The 26,537-nt window shown below is 43.7% G+C and overlaps 1 protein-coding gene across 1 annotated transcript; it reads left to right on the top strand.

Moving 5' to 3' along the window:
• Positions 1 to 975: 975 nt before the first annotated feature.
• LOC311143648 (BAR/IMD domain-containing adapter protein 2-like 2) lies at positions 976 to 26,173 on the top strand (the record flags this gene model as incomplete). The annotated part of the gene is made up of 13 exons (XM_084179517.1): positions 976 to 1,050; positions 1,786 to 1,861; positions 2,562 to 2,648; positions 19,184 to 19,245; positions 19,549 to 19,620; positions 20,394 to 20,474; positions 20,637 to 20,762; positions 21,408 to 21,597; positions 21,931 to 22,144; positions 22,566 to 22,631; positions 22,809 to 22,980; positions 23,606 to 23,649; positions 26,095 to 26,173. The coding sequence occupies exons 1-13, from the start codon at positions 997 to 999 to the stop codon at positions 26,171 to 26,173; spliced, it is 1,323 nt and encodes a 440-aa protein (XP_084035643.1). The 5' UTR covers positions 976 to 996.
• Between the last annotated feature and the right edge of the window lie 364 nt (positions 26,174 to 26,537).

Here is a 26,537-nt window from a genome sequence, read left to right on the forward strand (position 1 = left end):
ATGCCCGCATGACTCTTCTGCAAGCAATGGAAGAGGCATGTGGAGACATTGAGGTGGGATCAATCCAAGGGTGGATTCGGCACACAAGGTGATATTTTCCCCGATGCCTAGCCCGCGAGGACATCGCCTGTGATGTTGACGAGGTCTTGTAGCCAGATCCGAACAGAAGGCGTGATCCATAAGCCCCCCCACCCCCCCACCCCCCACCACACACACGCACACGCACACACACACAAAACAAGTATATGTTTTTTCCCCCAATAGCAATTTATCCAGTAATTGTTTTTTGTTTTTTACTTTTGTTTTGTTGCTAAATTTGATGTTAAGAATTTCTGTAAAAATGTTTGTTTTTTTGTAAAAACTTTTTTGTAAATACTGTTTGATTACTGCAGAAATTCTACTTTTGAGTTTTACAGAAGACAATGACAATAAAATGACAATAAAAATAGAAACACAAAGACTGCAGTGTTTTATATAAAGCCCATCAGTGTGTTGCTGGTGATATGAAAGAGTAATTCAAATGTTGCTTGTGTGTATGGTTTTGTTGCAAGAATTTCATTTTTAGAAAGGAGTGTTAAGTTTTGATTGCAGTGTTTCATTTTGGCATATATGTGAGTTGTTAATCTCCAAGTGCTATGTCTTATTGGCTTGTGTGTTGAGTTTTGACATAATGAGCCAAATTCTGCAAAAAGTGTGTAAGCAATAGGCAAAAACTGTAATTAAATTAATTTTTCCCGCCAGGTCACTGGTCGCTGTGTGTTCTGTGTTGTACAGTCATTTATAGCTTTGACTTGATTAATAATTTACAATAGTCCTCTCTGAGCTCCAGTGTCAATTCCTCACACGTTCTGGTCCTCGCCCAGTTTTCTGTGAATTAGAACATCCGCGTTGATACGGATAGGGGACTTTCGGGACTGTCACCTTATGTTTCACAACGTATAAATAAATAGATTTAACTTTTCATAGACAGCCAGTGGGAACACTTAGAGCATCAGAATGTCTGGACAAAACAGCGACCAGTTGCATCGCTCTACTTTGGGCATATATGCGGTGAGTGAGATTGGTTTGAACTCTCGGCAATTGTAGTGTAGCCCTAGATATTAACTACAACTGTAGGCCTATTTTGCAATGTACATTCGTTGTTTGTATGTATGTACTGTTCAATTTGACGCACTATACTTGTGAGCAGTACTGTATTCTATGGATAAATACAATATGACTTATGAACAGGAGGTATCTACCAACACATACAGCCTAAACTGTCCAAGATAAGCACCACGCCTTTCAATGTCTCACTGTGTGTGTGTGTGTGTCTCTGTGTGTGTGTCTGTCTCTCTGTGTATGTGTGTGTCTCTCTCTCTCTCTCTCTCTGTGTGTGTGTGTGTGTGTGTGTGTGTGTGTGTGTGTGTGTGTGTGTCTCTCTCTCTGTGTGTGTGTGTGTCTCTCTGTGTGTGTGTGTGTCTCTCTCTCTCTCTCTCTCTGTGTGTGTGTTTGTCTCTCTCTCTCTCTCTCTCTCTCTCTCTGTCTGTCTGTCTGTCTGTCTGTCTGTCTGTCTGTCTGTCTGTCTGTCTGTCTGTCTGTCTGTCTGTCTGTCTGTCTGTCTGTCTGTCTGTCTGTCTGTCTGTCTGTCTGTCTGTCTGTCTGTCTGTCTGTCTGTCTGTCTGTCTGTCTGTCTGTCTGTCTGTCTGTCTGTGTGTGTGTGTGTGTGTGTGTGTGTGTGTGTGTGTGTGTGTGTGTGTGTGTGTGTGTGTGTGTGTGTGTGTGTGTGTGTGTGTGTGTCAACAGAGCCTGATGGATCAGTTCAACCCAAGTCTACAGAAGTTAGTGTCTTTGGGAAACAGCTACATGCATGCTTTCCAAGGTGAGCAAGAGAAAGAAAGGAAGCGAAACGGATGACCTTTGTGGCATGTATTTGAATACGATGACGCATTCCAATAAAATAGAGTACATTGTGACAAAATAGTCATTCTCACCAGAGTCATACATACAGTATATGACTCTGATTTCTACTAGAGGTCCTTCTTTGAACTATACAATTCTTCCACATCGTTGCTATTCAATCCCATCAATGAGAGATCCTTGGTCGTGCCCTTCCTTGCAGCCTTACTTCTACACAACAAACCTCCTGGAAATAAATGCAAATTACTTTTCATAAGTTCATAAGGTTTCCCTTGTAAAGTACTAGCATATCACCTGGGAATGTTTATTACCATGAACCTGTAGGCCATAATATAACCTACACATGTTTCTATTGGTTGAGCTGCTGAATGTAAATATGTCTGTCCATTTTATGTTCTGTCTGCAGCAGTCCTTTTCCACTCCAAAGCAATGAGATAGTAAATATGGAACATGTATATGTAGTGGGCCCAGCTATCTGAATGAATTATAGATTAATCTTTCGATGCATATTAAACAACCTTTCTGCAATTTGCTGCTTTCAGATTAATGTATTTGTTGTGCTTTTACTGGTATGAGTCTAACTCTTGGATGTCAGCAAAGTCAATCATAGCAACTGAATATGCAATTCAATTGCCTGTTTGTTTCTGTGTGTGTGTGTTTAGCCCTTGCTGTAACCAGTGATGCTTACTTCAGCACCCTTGCTAAGATAGGGGAGCAGGCCTTCCACACCATGTCGTCTCGTTCTATTGGTGAGAACCTCTTCCTTCACTGTGTGTGTGTGTGTGTGTGCGTACGTTACATATGTGCATGTGTCTGCCATATGGTGTGTGTGTCAGGTCAGTTAAAAAGTATGAGAAAGGTAGAGATTGCAGGAACAAAGCTAGAGAAACACAAAGGACCCATGTACTGTATAGATCCTTTGTGCTGTTTATGGTTGTGGTTATTACCCCAATCAATGCAGTGTCCTTCCCCGAACCGCACAGAGCAAAGTTTACCTGACAGGCAGCACATTGGTACACTTCCTTTTACTGTCACAATACCTCTGGAGCTTTCTCAGACGTGTGTGCACATGTGTGTGTGTATGGGGCAGAGGGTGGACACTGGGTTGGGTGGGGTTGAATAGCAGATGTGGTGTATGCGTATGTTTTAATTTATTTTATGTTTTTGCCATATACAGTATGTCTGTTCCTGTTTGTCTAGAGCAGAGTTATAGAGGGCATAGGTGCGTATATCTATGTTATTTTTACCACATAGTGGAATATTAATTAAAATTAACTTTGCCCACATCAGTGTGACTGCAATGTAGATAACAACTGGTCCAGAGGTATAATGTAACCGGAGCCTTTGTTAAGGGGGGTTGTCTTTACTATAGCAGTGGAATCAGATGACAGACAGGTAGTCGTCAGAACCATATGAATAATAGAGTGTAACAGGCTGTGCGTCCTGTTTAGTTCATTTAACCCAGCCTGAACCTAGCCACTCACAGACACTCTGAGGCTAAAAGGCGTTACAGATGTAGGATCATAACTTGATGCAGGAAATGTAAAACTTGTACGTATTTGATGTTTAAAAAGGCTTCTGAAGTTTGTAATTTCCACTTAGAAATTTCAGACATGATTTTACCTTATGAAAATGTATCATTCCCTACAAAAAAGTCCATTAATTATACATAATAATTCACATTTCCTGTTTTCCTGCTGTAGAAAACTGGCTCAAATTAAGATCCTACATCTGAATGTAAGGTTGGCTATGGAAACCCGCATAACAAACTGACTCAGTCTAGTTGAGCATTTACTGATTGGACTTCTCCCACATTGTAAAACATTTCCTGTAAAATATACAGTAACTTACTGGCAGCAATGTGGAGTTGATAAACATCAACAAATAACCTTATCTAGCTATTGGCTAGCTATCTATCTTGCTAACCTTCAAATCTACTTTGAAACAAAAGTGTACAACTTACACACATGGTTATGGGCTTAAGAAAAGAAGACACCTGTACTATGTCAGATATAGAGTTGAAATGTATTCAATTTTGAGTTTGCATCCCAATATTACACTTTGTATACATCACGGAAGACTGAAATATAACAAAACTGTTTGACATAGAAACACCAGATTTTCAGTTGGACTTTTTTTATAATGTTTATGAATTATGAAATTATGAAAAATATTAATAATATGGTTAACTATTGAAAGATAGCTGACATGCATTTGTATACACTGTAACGGACACGGTGCAACTTTTGCTAGGTAGGCTGCTGGCAGGTTTCGGCTGCGGTACAGTAAAGCCAAGTCAGCCCGTGCTCATGGTTCTCACAGGGGAAGTGAAATGATAGGCTACAATGACTTTGCTCATGATCATGCACACCGCAAATGACATGTAACTATAAGATAGGGGATAATTCACTTGTGGTTTCCAGCTAACGTTACACAAATCAAAGCAGTGGAGCGTGTAGTGAAGCAAAACTTTAGTCCTCAAAACCATTCATCTTGGCGCGACGGGGGGAGCGGGTTTGCAAAATACTATCATATCACGCAATTATACCATTTATAAAATGGTCAGATACTGTGGGGAAAAAAAGTATTTAGTCAGCCACCAATTGTGCAAGTTCTCCCACTTAAAAAGATGAGAGAGGCCTGTAATTTTCATCATAGGTACACGTCAACTATGACAGACAAAATGAGGAAAAAAAATCCAGAACATCACATTGTAGGATTTTTTATGAATTTATTTGCAAATTATGGTGGAAAATAAGTATTTGGTCAATAACAAAAGTTTCTCAATACTTTGTTATATACCCTTTGTTGGCAATGACACAGGTCAAACGTTTTCTGTAAGTCTTCACAAGGTTTTCACACACTGTTGCTGGTTTTTTGGCCCATTCCTCCATGCAGATCTCCTCTAGAGCAGTGATGTTTTGGGGCTGTCGCTGGGCAACACGGACTTTCAACTCCCTCCAAAGATTTTCTATGGGGTTGAGATCTGGAGACTGGCTAGGCCACTCCAGGACCTTGAAATGCTTCTTACGAAGCCACTCCTTCGTTTCCCGGGCAGTGTGTTTGGGATCATTGTCATGCTGAAAGACCCAGCCACGTTTCATCTTCAATGCCCTTGCTGATGGAAGGAGGTTTTCACTCAAAATCTCACGATACATGGCCCCATTCATTCTTTCCTTTACACGGATCAGTCGTCCTGGTCCCTTTGCAGAAAAACAGCCCCAAAGCATGATGTTTCCACCCCCATGCTTCACAGTAGGTATGGTGTTCTTTGGATGCAACTCAGCATTCTTTGTCCTCCAAACAGGACGAGTTGAGTTTTTACCAAAAAGTTCTATTTTGGTTTCATCTGACCATATGACATTCTCCCAATCCTCTTGTGGATCATCCAAATGCACTCTAGCAAACTTCAGACGGGCCTGGACATGTACTGGCTTAAGAAGGGGGACACGTCTGGCACTGCAGGATTTGAGTCCCTGGCGGCGTAGTGTGTTACTGATGGTAGGCTTTGTTACTTTGGTCCCAGCTCTCTGCAGGTCATTCACTAGGTCCCCCTGTGTGGTTCTGGGATTTTTGCTCACCGTTCTTGTGATCATTTTGACCCCACGGGGTGAGATCTTGCGTGGAGCCCCAGATCGAGGGAGATTATCAGTGGTCTTGTATGTCTTCCATTTCCTAATAATTGCTCCCACAGTTGATTTATTCAAACCAAGCTGCTTACCTATTGCAGATTAAGTCTTCCCAGCCTGGTGCAGGTCTACAATTTTGTTTCTGGTGTCCTTTGACAGCTCTTTGGTCTTGGCCATAGTGGAGTTTGGAGTGTGACTGTTTGAGGTTGTGGACAGGTGTCTTTTATACTGATAACAAGTTCAAACAGGTGCCATTAATACATGTAACGAGTGGAGGACAGAGGAGCCTCTTAAAGAAGAAGTTACAGGTCTGTGAGAGCCAGAAATCTTCCTTGTTTGTAGGTGACCAAATACTTATTTTCCACCATAATTTGCAAATAAATTCATTAAAAATCCTACAATGTGATTTTCTGGAGAAAATAATTCTCAATTTGTCTGTCATAGTTGACGTGTACCTATGATGAAAATTACAGGCCTCTCTCATCTTTTTAAGTGGGAGAACTTGCACAATTTGTGGCTGACTAAATACTTTTTTTCCCCACTGTATATCCATATCGATATATATATATATATATATATATATATATATATATATATATATATATATACAGTGCTTTCAGAAAGTATTCATACCCCTTGACTTATTCCACATTTTGTTGTGTTACATCCTGAATTCAAAATTGATTAAATGTATGTTTTTTCTCACCCATCTACACACAATACCCCATAATGACAAAGTGAAAACATGTTTTTATATATTTTGCAAATTTATTGAAAATAAAATACAGAAATATCTAATTTACATAAGTATTCATGCCCCTGAGTCAATATTTTGTAGAAGCACCTTTGTAGAAGACTGTGAGTCGTTTGGGATAAGTCTCTAAGAGCTTTGCACACCTGGATTGTACAATATTTGCCCGTTATTCTTAACATTCTTCAAGCTGTCAAGTTAATTGTTGATCATTGCTAGACAGCCATTTTCAAGTCTTGCCATAGATTTTCAAGCGGATTTAAGTCAAAACTGAAACTAGGCCACTCAGGAACATTCAATGTCACCTTGTTAAGCGACTCCAGTGTAGATTTGGCCTTGTGTTTTAGGTTATTGTCCTGCTGAAAGGTGAATTCGTTTCCCAGTGTCTGGTGGAAAGCAGACTGAACCAGGTTTTCCTCTAGGATTTTGCCTGTGCTTAGCTCAATTCCATTTATTTTTATCCCCCCAAAAATCCATAGTCCTTGGCAATGACAAACATACCCATAACATGATGCAGCCACCACCATACTTGAAAATATGGAGAGTGGTACTCAGGGACGTGTTGTGTTGGATTTGCCCCAAACATAACGCTTTGTTTTCGGGACCAATAGTTCATTTCTTTGCCACATTTCTTGCAGTACTATTTAAGTGCCTTGTAGCAAACAGGATGCATGTTTTGTAATATTCGTATTCTGTACAGGCTTCCTTCTTTTCACTCTGTCATTTAGGTTAGTATTGTGGAGTAACTACAATGTTGTTAAACTCTGTAACTGTTTTCAAATCACCATTGGCCTCATTGTGAAATCCCTGAGCAGTTTCCTTCCTCTCCGTAAATGATTTAGGAAGGACGCCTGTATCTTTGTAGTGACTGGGTGTATTGATACACCATCCAAAGCCTAATTAAAATGCTGAAAGGGATATTCAGCGTCTAGTTTTTTTTTTTTTTACATATCTACCAATCGGTGCCCTTCTTTGTGAGGCATTGAACCCCCCCTTGGTCTTTGTAGTTGAATCTGTTTGAAATTCACTACTAGAATTGAGGGACCTTACAGATAATTGTATGTGAAGGGTACAGAGATGGAGTAGTCATTCAAAAATCATGTTATCTACTATTATTTAACACGGAATGAGTCCATAAAACTTATTGTGCGATTTGTTAAGCATAGTTTTACTCCTGAATTTATTTTATTATACTCCTGAATTAATTTATGCATACTTATTGACTCAAGACATTTCAGCTTTACATTTTTGTATTAATTTCTAAAATGTTCTACAAACAAAATTCCACTTTGATATTATGGGTTATTGTGTGTAGATCAGTGACACTAAATCTCAATTTAATCAATTCTAAATTCAGGCTGTAACACAACAAAATGTGGAAAAAGTAAAGGGGTGTTAATACTTTCTGAAGGCACTGTATACAGTATATGGGTCTTTCTATAAATAATGAGCCAATGTGTGACATTGGGATAAACATTTCAAAATGGTTTGAAACAAACAAACAAAAATGATGCAGTTCGACATGTGTACTTAGAGGACTAAACGTGAATACAGTGCCTTCGGAAAGTATTCAGACCACTTGACGTTTTCCACATTTTGCTACGTTACAGCCTTATTCTGAAATGGATTAAATAAATAAAAATCCTCAGCAATCTACACACAATACCCAATAATGACAAAGTGAAAACAGGTTATCAGAAATGTTTGCAAATGAATACAAAATTTAAAACAGATATACCTTATTTACTTAGGTATTCAGAGCGTTTGCTATGAGACTCGAAATTGAGTTCAGGTGCATCCTGTTTTCATTGATCATCCTTGAGATGTTTCTACAACTTGATTGGAATCCACCTGTGGTAAATTCAATTGATTGGACATGATTTGGAAAGGCACACACCTGTCTATATAAGGTCCCACAGTTGACAGTGCATGTCAGAGCAAAAACCAAGCTATGAGGTTGAAGGAATTGTCCGTAGACCTCCGAGACAGGATTGTGTTGAGGCACAGATCTGGGGAAGTGTACCAAAACATTTCTGCAGCATTGAAGGTCTCCAAGAACACAGTGGCCTCCATCATTCTTAAATGGAAGAAGTTTGGACCACCAAGACTCTTCCTAGAGCTGGCCGCCTTGCCAAACTGAGCAATCGGGGGAGAAGGGCCTTGGTCAGGGAGGTGACCAAGAACCCGATGGTCACTCTGACAGAGCTCTAGAGTTCCTCTGTGGAGATGGGAGAACCTTCCAGAAGGACAACCATCTCTGCTGCACTCCACCAATCAGGCATTTATGGTAGAGTGGCCAGACGGATGCCAATCCTCAGTAAAAGGCACATGACAGCTCGCCTGGAGTTTGCCAAAAAGCACCTGACTCTCAGACCATGAGAAACAACATTCTCTGGTCTGATGAAACCAGGATTCAACACTTTGGCCTGAATACCAAGTGTCACGTCTGGAGGAAACCTGGCACCATCCCTACCGTGAAGCATGGTGGTGGCAGCATCATGCTGTGGGGGTGTTTTTCAGCGGCAGGGACTGGGAGACTAGTCAGGATTGAGAGAAAGATGAACGGAGCAAAGTACATAGAGATTTTAGAATGTAATAATAATGTGAATATCAAAGCCTACATTTTTTTTCTCTTAATGTGGTAATGACCTACTTTTTCTTTTGCACTTTTTGCATGGAGGGGGGTTCTATATTAGACCCAATATTTACAATTATATAGATTATACAATTGTATAACATTTCCTTAGCTATCATACTCTAATTATACTGATTTCAAAACTCGGTCCTCCAGAAAGTGGAGAGCAACACTTGTGCGGTTCTACTATGCAATATATATTTTTTAAAGCCAAGTTAGACAGGATTACCTACACATACTGACCAGCTCAAATAGACAGAAGCGTGCTACATGGCAGACCAATCCGAACTCATCTCTTGGCTTGTCCATGTCCAGCCCACTCATTATCTCAGCCAATCATGGCTAGCGTGAAGGTTGCTGTCTTTTTCTGTGGCTAAACCATCTAGGCTCGTAATTTAACAATTTTAGTCGTATTTAAAGATCGCATACACGTTTGTTATTAAGGTACATGAAAGTTCACATGTTCCAGAAGGCATTTCTGCCAAAAAATGAATTTTTAATAAAAATAAAAAAGTTTACGTTCAAATGGCTCTCCTGTAAAGTAGTGACGCGCGACATACGCCTAGTTTCCTGAAACGAGTCACATATACTGAACAAAAATATGAACACAACATGTAAAGTGTTGGTCCCATGTTTCATGAGCTGAAATAAAAAATCCCAGAGGAGTATTTCTGTCTGTAATAAAGCACTTTTTGGGGGGAAAACTCATACTGATTGGCTGGGCCTGGTGGGTGGGCCTATGCCCTCCCAGGCCCACCCATGTCTGCACCCCTGCCCAGTCGTGAAATCCATAGATTAGGGCATAATGAATTCATTTCAATTGGATGATTTCCTTCTATAAACTGTAACTCAGTAAAATCTTTGAAATTGTTGCATATTGCATTTATATTTTTGTTCAGTATATATACAGTTCCAGTCAAAAGTTTGGACACACCTACTCATTCAAGGGTTTTTCTTTATTTTTACTATTTTCTACATTGTAGAATAATAGTGAAGACATCAAAACTATGAAATAACACATATGGAATCATGTAGTAACCAAAAAAGTGTTAAACATATCAAAATATATCTTATATTTTAGATTCTTCAAAGTAGCCACTCTTTGCCTTGATGTCAGCTTTGCACACTCTTGGCATTCTCTCAACCAGCTTCATGAGGAATGCTTTTCCAACAGTCTTGAAGGAGTTCCCACATATGCTGAGCACTTGTTGGCTGCTTTTCCTTCACTCTGCGGTCCAACTCATCCCAAACCATCTCAATTGGGTTGAGGTCAGGTGATTGTGGAGGCCAGGTCATCTGATGCAGCACTCCATCACTCTCCTTGGTCAAATAGCCCTTACACAACCTGGAGGTGTGTTTTGGGTCATTGTCCTGTTGAAAAACAGATGATAGTCCCACTAAGCGCAAACCAGATGGGATGGCATATCACTGCAGAATGCTATGGTAGCCATGCTGGTTAAGTGTGCCTTGAATTCTAAATAAATCACTGACAGTGTCGCCAGCAAAGCACCCCCACACCATCACACCTCCTCCCCCATGCTTCACGGTGGGAACCACACATGCGGAGATCATCCGTTCACCTACTCAGCGTCTCACAAAGACATGGCGGTTGGAACCAAACATTTCAAATTTTGGCTCCTCAGACCGAAGGACAGATTTCCACCTGTCTAATGTCCATTGCTCGTGTTTCTTGGCCCAAGCAAGTCTCTTCTTATTATTGATGTCCTTTAGTAGTGGTTTCTTTGCAACAATTCGACCATGAAGGCCTGATTTCACGCGGTCTCCTCTGAACAGTTGATGTTGAGATGTGTCTGTTACTTGTACTCTGTGAAGCATTTATTTGGGCTGCCATCTGAGGTTGTCAGTAGCTGAGTGTAGATGCGGTGTGGAAATCAAGCGCAGGAAACACGGGCGTTCGTGAACAGACTTTAGTAAACGAAAGCAGCACCAAACAGGCGAACAGCCAACCCAACCGGGAGGCAAAATACAAATTACGCACAATAACCACAGTGCGTAAAACGACGATAGCGCACACAGTGCGGACTCTCGAAAAACAACAAAACACGAGAGTAAATACAGAGAGCAACAGCTTGACAAAAAACAATCACACATAACACCTGACCCAACACACGATAACTAAATAGGAAACAAAATCAAACACTAACAAGGGACAGGTGTACAAACAGACAAAACCAAACAAACATGAAACATCGAACGGTGGCAGCTAGTACTCCGGGGACGACGACCGCCGAAGCCTGCCCGAACAAGGAGGAGGAGCAGCCTCGGCCGAAACCGTGACAGTACCCCCCCCTTGACGCGCGGCCCCAGCCGTGCGCCGATCCCGGCCTCGGGGACGACCAGGACGACGCGGAGCAGGGCGCGTAGGATGACCCCGATGGAACTCGGTCAGCAGGGACAGGTCTAATATGTCCCTCCTCGGCACCCAGCACCGCTCCTCCGGGCCGTACCCCTCCCACTCCACGAGATATTGGAGACCCCCCATCCGGCGTCTCGAATCAAGGATGGACCTCATAGTGTACGCCGGAGCCCCCTCGATGTCCAACGGGGGCGGAGGAGTCTCCTCTATCTCATAGTCCTGGAGTGGACCAGCTACCACCGGCCTGAGGAGAGACACATGGAACGAGGGGTTAATATTCCTGTAATCAATAGGCAGTTCTAACCTGTAACACACCTCGTTCAACCTCCTCAGGACTTTGAATGGCCCCACAAACCGCCGACCCAGCTTCCGGCAGGGCAGGCGGAGGGGCAGGTTTCTGGTCGAGAGCCAGACTCGATCTCCAGGTGCGTATACAGGCCCCTCACTGCCGTGGAGATCGGCGCTTGTCTTATGCCGACGGATGGCCCGTTGCAGATGGACGTGGGCAGCGTTCCATGTCTCCTCCGAGCGCCGCACCCACTCATCCACCGCAGGGGCCTCGATCTGGCTCTCGTGCCAAGGTGCCAGAACCGGCTGGTACCCTAACACACACTGGAAAGGGGTTAGTTGGGTGGAGGAGTGGCGGAGGGAGTTCTGCGCCATCTCGGCCCACGGAACGTATCTCGCCCACTCCTCCGGCCGGCCCTGGCAATAAGACCTCAGAAACCTACCCACATCCTGGTTTACACGTTCAACCTGCCCATTACTCTCCGGGTGGTAAGCCGAGGTAAGGCTCACCGAAACCCCCAACCGTTCCATAAAGGGTCTCCACACTCTGGAGGTGAACTGGGGGCCTCGATCAGACACTATATCCTCGGATACCCCGTAATGCCGGAAGACATGGGTAAACAGAGCCTCAGCGGTCTGTAGGGCAGTAGGGAGACCCGGCATGGGAAGGAGACGACAGGCCTTCGAGAACCGATCCACAACGACCAGGATGGTAGTATTCCCCTGTGAGGGGGGAAGGTCTGTAACAAAGTCCACCGAGAGGTGGGACCAGGGTCGTTGTGGAACGGGCAGGGGTTGTAGCTTACCCCTGGGCAAATGTCTGGGCGCCTTACACTGTGCACACACCGAACAGGAGGAGACATAAACCCTCACATCCCTGGCTAACGTTGGCCACCAGTACTTAGTGCTAAGGCAGTGAACTGTCCGGCCGATACCTGGATGTCCAAAGGAGGGGGACGTATGAGCCCAATAAATGAGGCGATCGCGTACCTCGAGCGGAACGTACGTCCGACCCACTGGACACTGTGGAGGACTTGGGTCGGTGCGTAACGCCCGCTCGATCTCTGCATCGACCTCCCATACCACCGGTGCCACCAGACAAGACTTTGGTAGTATGGGAGTGGGCTCAACGGACCTCTCCTCCGTGTCATACCGCCGAGACAGGGCATTTGCCTTCCCGTTCTGGGACCCAGGGATGTAAGTGATTTTAAACACAAACCGGGCTAGAAACATAGTCCAGTGGGCCTGGCGAGGATTCAGTCTCCTAGCTGCCCGGATGTACTCCAGGTTACGGTGGTCCGTCAAAATGAGGAAAGGGTGTTGAGCCCCCTCAAGCCAATGCCTCCACACCTTTAGGGCCTGTACCACGGCTAACAGCTCCCTGTCCCCTACGTCATAATTCCGCTCCGCCGGACTGAGCTTCTTAGAATAAAAGGCACAGGGGCGGAGCTTAGGTGGTGTGCCAGACCGTTGTGAGAGGACGGCCCCAATACCGGCCTCGGACGTGTCTACCTCTACCTGGAATGGTAAAGCGGGATCCGGATGCGCCAACACCGGCGCCGAGGTAAACAGGTCCTTCAGTCTCCCAAAAGCCCTGTCCGCCTCAGCTGACCACCGCAAGCGCACCGGACCCCCCTTCAACAGAGACGTTATGGGAGCTGCCACCTGTCCAAAACCCCGGATAAACCTCCGGTAATAATTCGCAAAACCCAAGAACTGTTGCACCTCTTTCACAGTGGTTGGGGTTTGCCAATTACGCACAGCTAACACCCGGTCAACCTCCATCTTCACCCCTGACGCAGACAACTGATAACCCAAAAAGGAGACAGACTTCTGAAAGAACAGACATTTCTCTGCCTTGACATATAGGTCATGCTCCAACAGTCTCCTCAACACTCGGCGCACCAGGGCTACATGCTCAGCTCGGGTAGAACTGTACACCAGAATATCGTCTATGTACACGACTACTCCCTGCCCCTGCATGTCCCGTAAAATCTCATCTACAAAGGATTGGAAGACTGAGGGAGCATTCATTAACCCATATGGCATGACGAGATACTCGTAATGACCGGAGGTCATGCTAAATGCTGTCTTCCATTCATCGCCCTCTCTAATGCGCACCAAGTTATATGCGCTCCTGAGATCCAATTTTGTGAAGAACTGAGCACCGTGTAATGACTCCGTCATAGTCGCAATCAGAGGAAGTGGATAACTGTACTTCACTGTAATCTGATTGAGACCGCGGTAATCAATACACGGGCGCAAACCTCCATCTTTTTTCTTCACAAAAAAGAAGCTAGAGGAAGCGGGTGAAGTGGAGGCCCGTATGTATCCCTGTCTCAGAGACTCGGCAATGTAAGTTTCCATCGCCTTCCTCTCCTCTTGAGACAAGGGATACACATGGCTCCGCGGGAGTGCTGCTCCTAACTGGAGATCTATCGCACAATCCCCCTGTCTATGAGGCGGCAGCTGCGCCGCCCTTGTCTTACTAAACACCAGTGTCAAATCCTCATACTCGGGGGGAATATGCAGTGCGGGCATTTGATTTGGACTCTCCACCGAGGTCGCCCCTATGGAAACACCCAGACATAGCCCCTCACACTGAACAGACCACCCTTTAAGAGCTTTCTCTCGCCACGAAATAGTAGGATCATGGGTAATCAACCAGGGAAGTCCCAGCACCACCGGATACGCAGGAGAGTCAATCAGATAGAGCTGAATCGTCTCCTCATGACCCACCTGCGTCTTCATCCTAAGGGGCGCTGTGACCTCCCTAATTAACCCAGATCCTAACGGACTGCTATCTAGGGCATGTACAGGGAAAGGCTTATCAACGGGAAGGAGAGGAATCCCTAACTCTACACAGAACTGGCGATCTACAAAATTCCCAGCTGCGCCTGAATCTACTAGCGCCTTATGCTGGGAACGAGGTGCAACCTGTGGGAAACAAACAGGCAAGGTTATGTGAACGACAGAAAGCTCTGGGTAAGTAGGGCGCCTACTCACCTGGGAGGACTCCCCAATGCGTGGCCTGCCTTCACCTCCACCGGGGGACCTTCCCCAACACCTAGCCGCGGTGTGCCCTCCACGGCCACAGTTGGTGCAGGGAACGGCCCCCCTCGGGTTCCTACTCCTCCGTTCTCTAGCGCCAGCACCTCCGAGCTCCATAGGGCTCGGCTCGGAGGTGCCGGAAGGTGGAATGGGCAACCCCCACCCGGGACGTCCACGGGTGGCGAGCAGGGTGTCCAGCCGAATGGCCATGTCGACCAGTTGGTCAAACGACAACGTGGTATCCCTGCACGCCAACTCTCTCTGGACGTCCTCCCGGAGGCTGCAGCGGAAGTGGTCTATGAGGGCCCGCTCATTCCACCCTGCATCTGCCGCTAGAGTCCGGAACTCCAAAGCAAAATCCTGTGCGCTCCTCATTCCCTGTCGGAGGTAGAACAGACGCTCCCCCGCCGCCTTCCCTTCTGGTGGATGGTCAAACACGGCACGGAAGCGGCGGGAGAACTCCGCATAGGTAATAGTAGCGGCGTCTATTCTCCTCCATTCGGCGTTGGCCCACTCCAACGCCTTGCCGGTGAGACAGGAGATGAGGGCGGAGACGCTCTCGTGTCCCGAGGGCGCCGGGTGTACGGTGGCGAGGTAGAGCTCCACTTGCAACAGGAACCCTTGACACCCGGCAGCGGAGCCGTCGTACGCCCTCGGGAGCGAGAGCCGAATCCCGCTGGGTTCCGGAAGGGGGACAGGAGGACTGACCGATGGGGATGGTCCGGTAGGTGGGGGCGTGGGTACCCCGCTGCTTTCCCATCGGTGGAGAGTGTTCATCACCCGATCCAGGGCGTGACCGATCTGGTTGATCCTGTCCTCCTGCCCACGAAGACGGTCCTCCATGATGTCCGTTGGCGCGGTTGCTCCTGCTGATTCCATGGGTGGATGTGTGATTCTGTCAGTAGCTGAGTGTAGATGCGGTGTGGAAATCAAGCGCAGGAAACACGGGCGTTCGTGAACAGACTTTAGTAAACGAAAGCAGCACCAAACAGGCGAACAGCCAACCCAACCGGGAGGCAAAATACAAATTACGCACAATAACCACAGTGCGTAAAACGACGATAGCGCACACAGTGCGGACTCTCGAAAAACAACAAAACACGAGAGTAAATACAGAGAGCAACAGCTTGACAAAAAACAATCACACATAACACCTGACCCAACACACGATAACTAAATAGGAAACAAAATGAAACACTAAAAAGGGACAGGTGTACAAACAGACAAAACCAAACAAACATGAAACATTGAACGGTGGCAGCTAGTACTCCGGGGACGACGACCGCCGAAGCCTGCCCGAACAAGGAGGAGGAGCAGCCTCGGCCGAAACCGTGACAGAGGTACAGTTAACTCTAATGAACGTATCCTCTGCAGCAGAGGTAACTCTGGGTCTTCCTTTCCTGTGGCGGTCCTCATGAGAGCCTGTTTCATCATAGCACTTGATGGTTTTTGCGATTGCACTTGAAGAAACGTTCAAAGTTCTTGAAATGTTCCGTATTGACTGACCTTCATATGTTAAAGTAATGGACTGTCGTTTCTCTTTGCTTATTTTAGCTGTTCTTGCCATAATATGGACTTTGTCTTTTACCAAATAGGGCTATCTTCTGTATACCACCTCTACCTTGTCACAACACAACTGATTGGCTCAAACGCATTAAGAAGGAAATAAATTCCACAAATGAACACGCCTGTTAATTGAAATGTATTCCAGTTGACTACCTCATGAAGCTGGTTGAGAGAATGCCAAGAGTGTGCAAAGCTGTCATCAAGGCAAAGGGTGGCTACTTTGAAGAATCTCAAATATAAAATATATTTTGATTTGTTTAACACTTTTTTGGTTACTGCGTGATTCCATATGTGTTATTTCCTAGTTTTGATGTCTTCACTATTATTCTAGAATATAGAAAATAGTACAAATAAAGAAAACCCTTGAATGAGTAGGTGTGTCCAAACTTTTGACTGGTACTGTATATATGATCCAATGATCCAATGGATTATGATAATTTTCTGGTAAAAAAGTGGAGGTGCAAAAAGATACGTTTGCACTGCCATTTTTATTTGCGCCATGGCTCAGGAGGCCATGTGGACACAAGGCTCTTTGTGCCATGCTATCTGGAATCCTTTGGACGTACCTACCCCAATTTAATATGGTTAGGGTAGGGGTTAAGGTTAAGGTTAGGGTTTTGGGTAGGGACGTCCCAAGGATTCCGGATATCACTGACCAGGCTATTTGGCTCATCTCAGTCAAGAAGAGGAATTACTTTGCAGCTGTTTCTGATTAATAAACAATGCTATGCTGGTGGCGTGGTAACATTCAAATAAATCCCAGCCCTGAAATTAAACGTAGGTTGAAAATAATTTGTATGTCATACTGTATCATAGGAAAAGATGCGTCATTCACACGGATTTGCAGGAAGTGGTAAGTTTGGATTTGTCACTTCAAGCCATAATATATTATGACTAAAACTACGACTTATTGACTTACGTTGTTGTGCAACAACATTTTTACTGGTGTGGGCATTTAAGGATACACTGGTCTTCAAAATAATTGTAATTACAATCTCTGACCATATCTGAATAGTGCCAATACTGAGATATTCACGCTAACTTGATGCCAGCTTCCTGTAAATTATTATAATGTCAAAGCAATGAAACACAGTACAATACTTTAAATTGTCAGAAAGTTATTTTTACAGTATTTTACTGTAATTACAAGGGATGGGAGCAAGCAGGTTGGCTGCTAGTCATTTACAACATATTAATGAATAGGTGTTTTACATCAGTTGCACTTCTAGAGGCCTATACAAAGGCTTCCAAACTGGCTGTGATTAGAGGGCAAAATAAATCTAATTGACATGGTGAAATAGTAAACCATTGAAGGTTTAAATTTTGTTCCGTTTATTTTGCACAAATAGAAAGACAATTTGTAACAGTAAAAAAAACAGTATGTGCAGGAGGGGCGAACAATACCAGTAAAAATAAAACCAGTTTCCACTCTGATCTATCCTCTATATACATTTAATTGTTTGGGAGCTACTACCATATACAGGACAGGACAGTACAGGACAGTACAGGACTCTCACTAACGGGTGAAACAAATATAGCCACTTACAACGCATGCCTTACAATATGTTAATAAACCAGCGATTCTTTCCCCGCCAACAATATTTTTCCAAAATGCACCATAATTTACAGTTTGCTACATAAAAAATATACAGCAAAAGAGCAATACTTTACTTTATTGTTGAATTGTATTGAAAAGCTATTCAGCAATTGCTAATAGTGAATATGTAATGATATATTACAGCATACCAACTGATATTTGAAGTCTTATATTACTTGCACTATAGGCCTTAACAAAGGCTTCGAAACTGACAGTGACTACAGGGCAAAAGAAACACAGTTGTTGAATTTGTTCATTTTCAGTCCTTTGGTCTTCACCAAGTGAGTTAATCAGTTATCATTATAACAAAGCTCTATGAAAATACATTACATGTCTCATAAGGCCTTATTTTGAGGACTAGCTTTACCCTAATACAGTGGCCTGACAATAATTGTTTATAGGCCACATCAGGCCTGCAAATAGGGTTGCAAAGTTCAAGTAACTTTCCCCAAATTCCCAGATTTTCAAAAATCCTGGCTGAAGGATTTCCAGGAATCTTCCAACGGGGATTTCTGGAAAACCTGGGAAATGTACCCGAATTTTGCAACCCTACCTGCAAGTCACTTTATGCTGGTTTGCAAAGTGATGTTTGATTCCTATTGGAATCCAGCCAGAGTTAGGATATCCAACAGTTGAAAAATGTATGTTATTTATCTTTATGAAGCATAAGATCAATTGATCAATCACTCAATGTACATGCAAAAACATATCTTAAAAACAATTCCCAAAAATTTACTTGCAGTATATTTAAAAAATAGAGTTGATGTGACTTCTCATTTCGTTTTGAGTCAGTACCACATAAACATTTGAAGTAATAATTACTTTTCATTGACTTTGAGTTCAACGTATTAGAAGTATTTAAGTAAATGGGGTTTACTGTGTAGCCACTCAACCATTATAGTTAAATTTGTACAGCATTCTCACTAATGGGTGCAACAAATATAGCCTCTTACAAGTCACACCTTTAAAAGTGTACTTTCTATGCCTGTGAAATGTGGTTGTCCCACCTAGCTGTCTTAGGATGAATGCAACAACTGTAAGTCGCTCTGGATAAGAGCGTCTGCTAAATGACTAAATTATAAATGTCAAATTACAGAAAAGTCTTACAATGTGCTTTTTAAAATGTATTATTTATTTAATTTTCACAATATTTTACTGTGAATTCTACAGTGTTTTACTGTTGAAATTACAGAAACGTCTTAGTGTAGTCAGAGAGATGAGCCTTGGGATATTGTGAACGATTATAAAAGCGATTATAAAAGGGGGGGGGGGAGTGGGAGTATGTGTGTGTGCTGACGTGTGTCTCTCTTTTTGGGATGTGTGTGTGTGTGTGTGTGTGTGTGTTTCTTAATGCCTGCCCATGATAATCATTTCTCATTGTGTCTCACAGGAGATGTCCTGATTCAGATTTCAGAGAACCAGAGGCGACTCACCACTGAACTGGAAGGAGTAGTAGGTTACTTTACACTCCTCATCAAACAGTAGAACAGTAGCACTGCACTAGTCCTTTTACTGTATTAGAATTCAAAATGAAGAATTAAGAGTGTATTGCAATTTTACCTGGGTTGTAGTTATACACCTCTCAAAACAACTCACAACTAAGCAACCCACTTAAGATATTGTACTGTATATTTTACTAGATGGTGTAACAACACAGTTGATTCTATAATCTGTCAGTTTGAGATGTGATTGTTTGGCTAACCAATGGTGTTTCAACTACTGCGATCATAATAACCATTCTCTGTGTTGCTCTAGTTCCGCTGGTTCCACACTGAGGTGCTGCAGGAGATGGACAACAATGTCAAACTGGATAAGGACTACATAGCAGTGAGTAACCACTCTCCTTCACATATTCCTTTCACATACTGTACCCCCTTGTGTTGACAGTACAGAAGTAATGCAGTAAAGAGCATGGACTGGCGCACAGACAAAATCAGAAGGGAGAAGAGAAGTAGTGGGCAGTGCTCCAAGTTTGATGCTTTGTGTGAGGATCAAACAGTGTAATTTACTCCTGGACTATTCGTGTTTAATACTGGTCCTTAATTATATTTTTACATGAAGACTATGGTGGTGTTACAACGTATAAACTGAGTGTACAAGACATTAGGAACACCTTCCTAATATTGAGTTGCACCCCCTTTTGCTCTCAGAACAGCCTCAATTAGTTGGGGCTTTGACTAGAAAGTGTTGAAAGCGTTCCACAGGGATGCTGACCCATGTTGACTCCAATGCTTCCCACAGAAGTCCTTTGGGTGGTGGACCATTCTTGATACACACAGGAAACTGTTGAGCGTGAAAAACCCAGCAGCGTTGCAGTTCTTGACACACTCAAACTGGTGCGCCTGGCAAGGGCACTTAAATCTTTTGTCTTGCCCATTCACCCTCTGAATGGCACACACACAATCAATGTCTCAATTGTCTCAAGGTTTAAAAATCCTTCTTTAACCTGTCTCCTCCCCTTCATCTACACTGATTGAAGTGGCTTTAACAGGTGAGATCAATAAGGGATGACAGCTTTCTCCTGGATTCACCTAGTCAGTCTCCGTCATGGAAAGAGCACGCTCAGTGTAAATCTGGCATTGGTGTAATGTTTCCTCCAGGGCAGCAGGAGGCGATATGAGATGGAGATAAGGAACAAGGCCACATCTTTGGAGAGACAGCCGTGGAGAGGGCCTCACCAGGTCAGTCCACTCTGTGTGTGTGTCAGATAAAGAGTATGAGTAAAATAAATAAAAAATAAAGTTTAAGAGTGCACCAGGGAGAACGCCATTGTCTTACGTTTCTGTAAATATGATGGTTTTGTTAGTTATATATTTACACAGTGTGTGTGTGTGCGCCCACAGGATGAGTACATTCAATTCCTGAGGGAGAGTCAGCGCGAGGCTCTGATGGAGGAGGAGAGGAGATACCGTTTCCTGGCTGAGAAACACTGTGGTCTCACTCAGTCCATCATTTATCTCATGAACAAGGTAGTGTAGCTTAGTTCATTGTACTACAGTCTCATTTAGTCATAGTACAGACAAACACACAATAATTTTAGCAGACGCTTTTATCCAAACCGACTTACAGTCAGGCATGCATACATTTTACGTACGGATGGTCCCGGCAATCAAACCCACTATCCAGTTGCCATGGTCCTCTGTAGCTCAGCTGGTAGAGCACGGCGCTTGTAACGCCAAGGTAGTGGGTTCGATCCCCGGGACCACCCATACACAAAAAAAATGTGTGCACGCATGACTGTAAGTCGCTTTGGATAAAAGCGTCTGCTAAATGGCATATTATTATTATTATGCTCTACCAACTGAGCTACAGAGGACCACCCTCTCCAATACTGTCATAAACCACATTCATCATAGAAGAACCTTGGCTGGTTTCTAATATGACAACCTGCTCCTGGCCTTTCCTTGTTACCTCCAGTTTGTGGATTTGAAGGGAATTAATAAGTAGAGGCTCCACCTAGTTTGTTGCTTTCAGTTTTTATTTTGAGTGAGAGAGAGTCACCAAAGTAAGAGAGAAGAGAGTGAGTTTCCTGACTAGATTAAAGCCAATGAATAAACAAGGTGAATGAAAGTAATGTAATGTGTGTTTGTGTGTGTGTGTTTTCGATGGGCCAGACAGGGGCAGGGGGAGGCCTACAGCAGAAAGCTGATGGATGGAGGGACCAGGTCAACGCCACCAGAGGACTTGGATCCCGGAATCCCTCTCGACTGGGCCAGGACAACACGTCCAGAATGAGGGAGGAGGACAGGGGGAGCCAATGGTCAGGCAAAGAGGAGCAGCCTCTGGGAAGAGTGCCCTCTAGAGGTGGGGGCATGATACTGTATATCTACACTACAGTATACATACCTATAGAGTTAGATAGATAGCCCAGTTGACTAATTTGGTGGAAGCCATCAATAGCAATGTCCATACTAAAACAGGTTATATCCATCTGGAGTCCTATGTCTAGCTCTATGACCATACCATAAATAAATACTAGACCATGCACATACCATACCCATGGTGTTCAGATGTCTTTCCTCTCCTATGACCTGCCCTCCTGGCCCTCTGATGTTCATACATCCTCTCCTTCTCTCTCCTCCCTCCCCTCTCACCCTTCACTCCCCCATCCCCTGTCCCCCTCCATCCCCCCTCCAGGCCCCTCACCCCAGAACATCCGTTCCCGCTCCAGCTCATTTGGGGAGTCCCTAGGTCTGGGTGGAGGAGGGAGACTTATGAGAGCTCTGGTGTCCCACCCTGCTAACTCCAACAGCCCCACCCTGCTGCCCTTCTCCCGGGGGGAGGTGGTGAGTGTGCTGGTGCAGGAGCCCCGAAACGGCTGGCTCTACGGCCGGGCAGAGAACAGCTCACGGTGAGGGAGAGGGGGCGGCAGGTAGCTTAGTGGTTAAGAGCGTTGTGCCAGTAACCGAAAGGTGGCTGGTTCTAATCCCCGAGCCGACTAGGTGAAAAATCTGTCAATGTGCCCTTGAGCAAGGCACTTAACCCTAATTGCTCTGGATAAGAGTGTCTGCTAAATGACTAAAATGAGAGAGAGAGAGAGATGCTCCTGCCTTCGAGGCAGAGCTGCCCTCACAGAACAACATTGTATAAGGAAAACTTCAAGCCATTCAAGAGATACTCCACTAGATATTGTAGTCTTTGGGATATGTATCAGAACATTTAAAATACCATTTTAATATATATATTTTTTGCTGAATATGCTAGCATGGCATAGCTCTCTTTCTTTCATAGAAACTCATCGAAATGTATCTCTTCTCTGCTTCCCCCCACAGTCAGGGTTGGTTCCCAGCTGCCTTTGTGGGGCCACTGGAGGAGGCCCCTAGATCAACTGGCTCCAGGTAATCCACTAGCTCCACTGTCTCTTAAAGGGACACTTCACCCAAATTTCCCCTCAAGGGAAATTATTAGCGAATTATGAAACATTGCTAGTGAGCTATGTTAATCGTGTTTTATATTCTAAAAATAGTTGCTAATGCTAATGCTGTTTTGAATTTTGGTGACCTTTGATCCTTCAGTAGCTCCACTCTTAGGAGCGCCCACAGTATGGACAACCTGCTGGACCAATCAGGAGGCATGAGCAACGGCAGACCCCCGCCCCCGCCCCCGCCTCCACCCAATAGACAGACAGAGATGCGTCCAATCACACCCAGCATGGAGAGAAGGGTGGAGTCTCACTCTGACAACAAGGTAGTGCTGCCTGGGTGAATGATCACTGAGGATCGATGTTGGCCATGAAGGTCTTAAAGTCTAGTGTTTACAGTGTTTACTCTATGATGAGCCTGCTGTTCTACACTAACTTAGTGTTTCTAAAAAATCAATGTTGGTTTGTTATTGTTAACATGATACTCTGAGGAAAGTTTCTGAGTGAAAGTCATTCCTATTCAGGTTTTTGGTGAGGCATAACAAGTAAGGAAAAGCTAGTTATAGTAAAAGCTAGTTAGAATGGAGTTAAAGCTGAAAAGGTTTAATGAAAGCTTCAAATAGAGAAGTTAGTATTTAAAATCTGCTGCATGTTTGTCCTCCAGCCAGCAGGGGCACTGTGGCAATGTGCTGTTCTCTATGACGCCACAGCCCTCCTTCTGGTGGATGCAGGGGGGAAGCTCCAGCTGCTGACAGTGTAGGGGGGTGAGGAGTGTGTGAGTGTGTGTGTGTGTTTCTGTGTGTGTTTGCATGGTGTTGGATCTTTGCATGGTGTGGATTGCACACCCATAGATGCTCTGCCCCCCTCTCTGGGTTTCAGCTCTATATGTAAAAATGTTTGCATGGGTTGGAATAGACACCTTTCAAGTTGTATTCATTCCTCCCCCTCCAGAGAGGAGAGCGCCATGGTGGACCTGGGCCAAACCTCTTCCCAAAGTAAGGAACAACCATTGCAGTCCAATTTATGTTTATTCATTACTAAGAAGTGATATCTAGGGAGATTGTTCAAGATGGACGTCTAAATTTGATGTTTATCCATGTCCCGAGGACGTCGGGAAATGCCTTCAAAACCGGCCACTAGGGGCAACAGTGAACGCTATTACCATCAAGTAGGCTTGGGTTTTGCTAGGGCGTTGTGGACGGCTATGGTGGCTGGGTGTAATCCCATGATTCTGGATCAGAAGGTTGTGTGTTCGATCCCAGTTGTGCACACTGTTTAAAAAATAAATAAATATATATATATATATATATATATATATATATATATATATATACATAACCTATCCCAAACCTTAACCCTTACCTTAACCTCTACGGTATCGGTGTCCCGTATACGGGACGGTTCAGCTAACGTACGCTAATGTGATTAGCATGACTGTTGTAAGTAACAGCAAACTTTCCAGGACATGGACATGTCTTATATGGACAGAAAGCTTAAATTATTGTTAATCTAACTCCACTGTCCAATCTACAGTAGCTATTACAGTGAAAAAATACCATGCTATTGTTTGAGGAGAGTGCACAACAACAACAAAATTATCACGGCAACTGGTTTGATACATTCACCTCTGAAGGTAAATAATGTACTTACATTCAGTAATCTTGCTCTGATTTGTCATCCTAAGGGTCCCAGAGATAAAATGTAGCATAGTTTTGTTTGATAAAATCAAATTTTATATTCAAATATAGGAACTGGGTTCTACAGTTTGAACCCCTGCTGTCTCTGGCTCCACACCCACCCCGTCCGGCCATTTAGTTATGTGAAATGTAGTGTATAAGCTAATGATCCATCATGTATGACATTCCTGGGAGTGTGTAAACTTACATTTTGTATTACCATATCATTTTTGTATGTTCTCTATGTACTTGAAAATGTATCAATTGACCATTTCGGCACATTTGGGCAGACTTGCAATAGTCCAGTATTGCACAATGCTTCACTGGATCAATCTGAAACTTTGCACACACACTGCTGCCATCTATTGGCCAAAATCTAAATTGCGCCTAAACTGCAATATTATATTGGGGCCTTTCTCTTGCATTTCACGTTTTTTTGTTTGTATTATCTTTTACCAGATCTAATGTTCTCCTACATTAATTTCAAATTTCCACAAACTTCAAAGTGTTTCCTTTCAAATGGTATCAAGAATATGCATATCCTTGCTTCAGGTCCTGAGCTACAGGTAGTTAGAGTTGGGTATGTCATTTTAGGCGAAAATTGAAAAAAAGGGTCCGATCCTTAAGAGGTTTTAAAGCGGCAATCAGCAGTAGAAATAATAACAAAGCAGAATCCCCGCCCCTGGTTTGGTAAAAAGCTGAGGGATGGGGCTGGAGAAATGTAGTCACTCTCGAATTCATAGACAGACTATGGATGCAAAGACTGACCATCCATGATATAAAAATTATAGTTTTAATCATGTTAACATTTTCTTAGTTTACAAATGTTGAAGCAAAATAAGCTTATATTTTAAGTTCTATTGGGGTACGACAGTTGAACTAATCTCATTAGGAATTTCTAAGTTATATTCTTCAAGAATCAATGGGTACATATCATGAATTTATAAGTCCAAAAATGGATTGATTGCCCCTTATGGAATGAGTGCCTAAACTTAATGTTTTAACCCTATCCAAAACCTTAACCCTTACCTTAACCATTGGAATGAGTGCCTAAACTTAATGTTTTAACCCTATCCAAAACCTTAACCCTTACCTTAACCATTGGAATGAGTGCCTAAACGTAATGTTTTAACCCTATTCAAAACCTTAACCCTTACCTTAACCATTGGAATGAGTGCCTAAACGTAATGTTTTAACCCTATCCAAAACCTTAACCCTTACCTTAACCATTGGAATGAGTGCCTAACCTTAATGTTTTAACCCTATCCAAAACCTTAACCTTACCTTAACCATTGGAATGAGTGCCTAAACTTATCCCTTAACTTCGAAATTTGACGTTTGGAGAAATGGAACGATACAGAGCAGCAGGAGTCAACCCAGGGTGTCAAAAACATTTGGAGCAATTTTGAAATGACACGTTTGGAGAACGTGGATGAACATCTAATTCTGTAGTGTGACTGTGAGAGCTTGTTGGTGATATTGTAATGTGTGTAGACATTTGAATGTCTCTCAGCCTATCACACAATGTTATGCAAATTAGTTGCTCTATGTGATGAAGCTGGGGCATGCTGGGTCAGTTCGTTTTGGAGAGGCGCCGGTGTGCGTTGGGTTAGTGCTGCTTTGCACTGTGTTCATCCAAATAAACGACTACTTGATTATTTCATGGGAAATCATTGTTTTGGACTGTTAATGTTAGTTAACAAACTGTGTGAGTTTCGGTGGCCTTACATATCTCTGTTCTCTCACTCTGTCTTTGTTGTATAGGGGCACGAACCCTTTCGCCACTGTCAAGCTGAAGCCCACGTCCACCGATGACAGATCTGCTCCACGACTCCGTCGGTGAAGAGGTCACGCCTTTGGGAGGTACTGGGCGCGTTCCAGGTCGACTACATTTCAGTTGTTGCATTGCATCAACAAATGGTTTCATGCCACTTTATCGACTGTGCAGTCGACTGCTATTTCATATGATTCACTGATCTGTTAAATAAATACCTATCCAGGCGTTGTGAGATCTGGCAGGTGTCTGAAATGTAGTCAGCCTAAAACGCGTCCACTACCATGCAGCAGGGGTTTTAGGGTTGGTGCCCTAAAACTGACCCAAATCTTCCCAAACTGTTGAAAACTGTCTTAAAACTGCCCCAAACTTTCCCCAAGCACCCCCTAATACCAATATTGTACAGTAGGTTATTTAAAAAATATTATGGAGT

This window comes from Coregonus lavaretus (assembly GCF_964263955.1).
Source record: "Coregonus lavaretus genome assembly, chromosome: 2".
Classification (NCBI taxonomy): Eukaryota; Metazoa; Chordata; class Actinopteri; order Salmoniformes; family Salmonidae; genus Coregonus; species Coregonus lavaretus.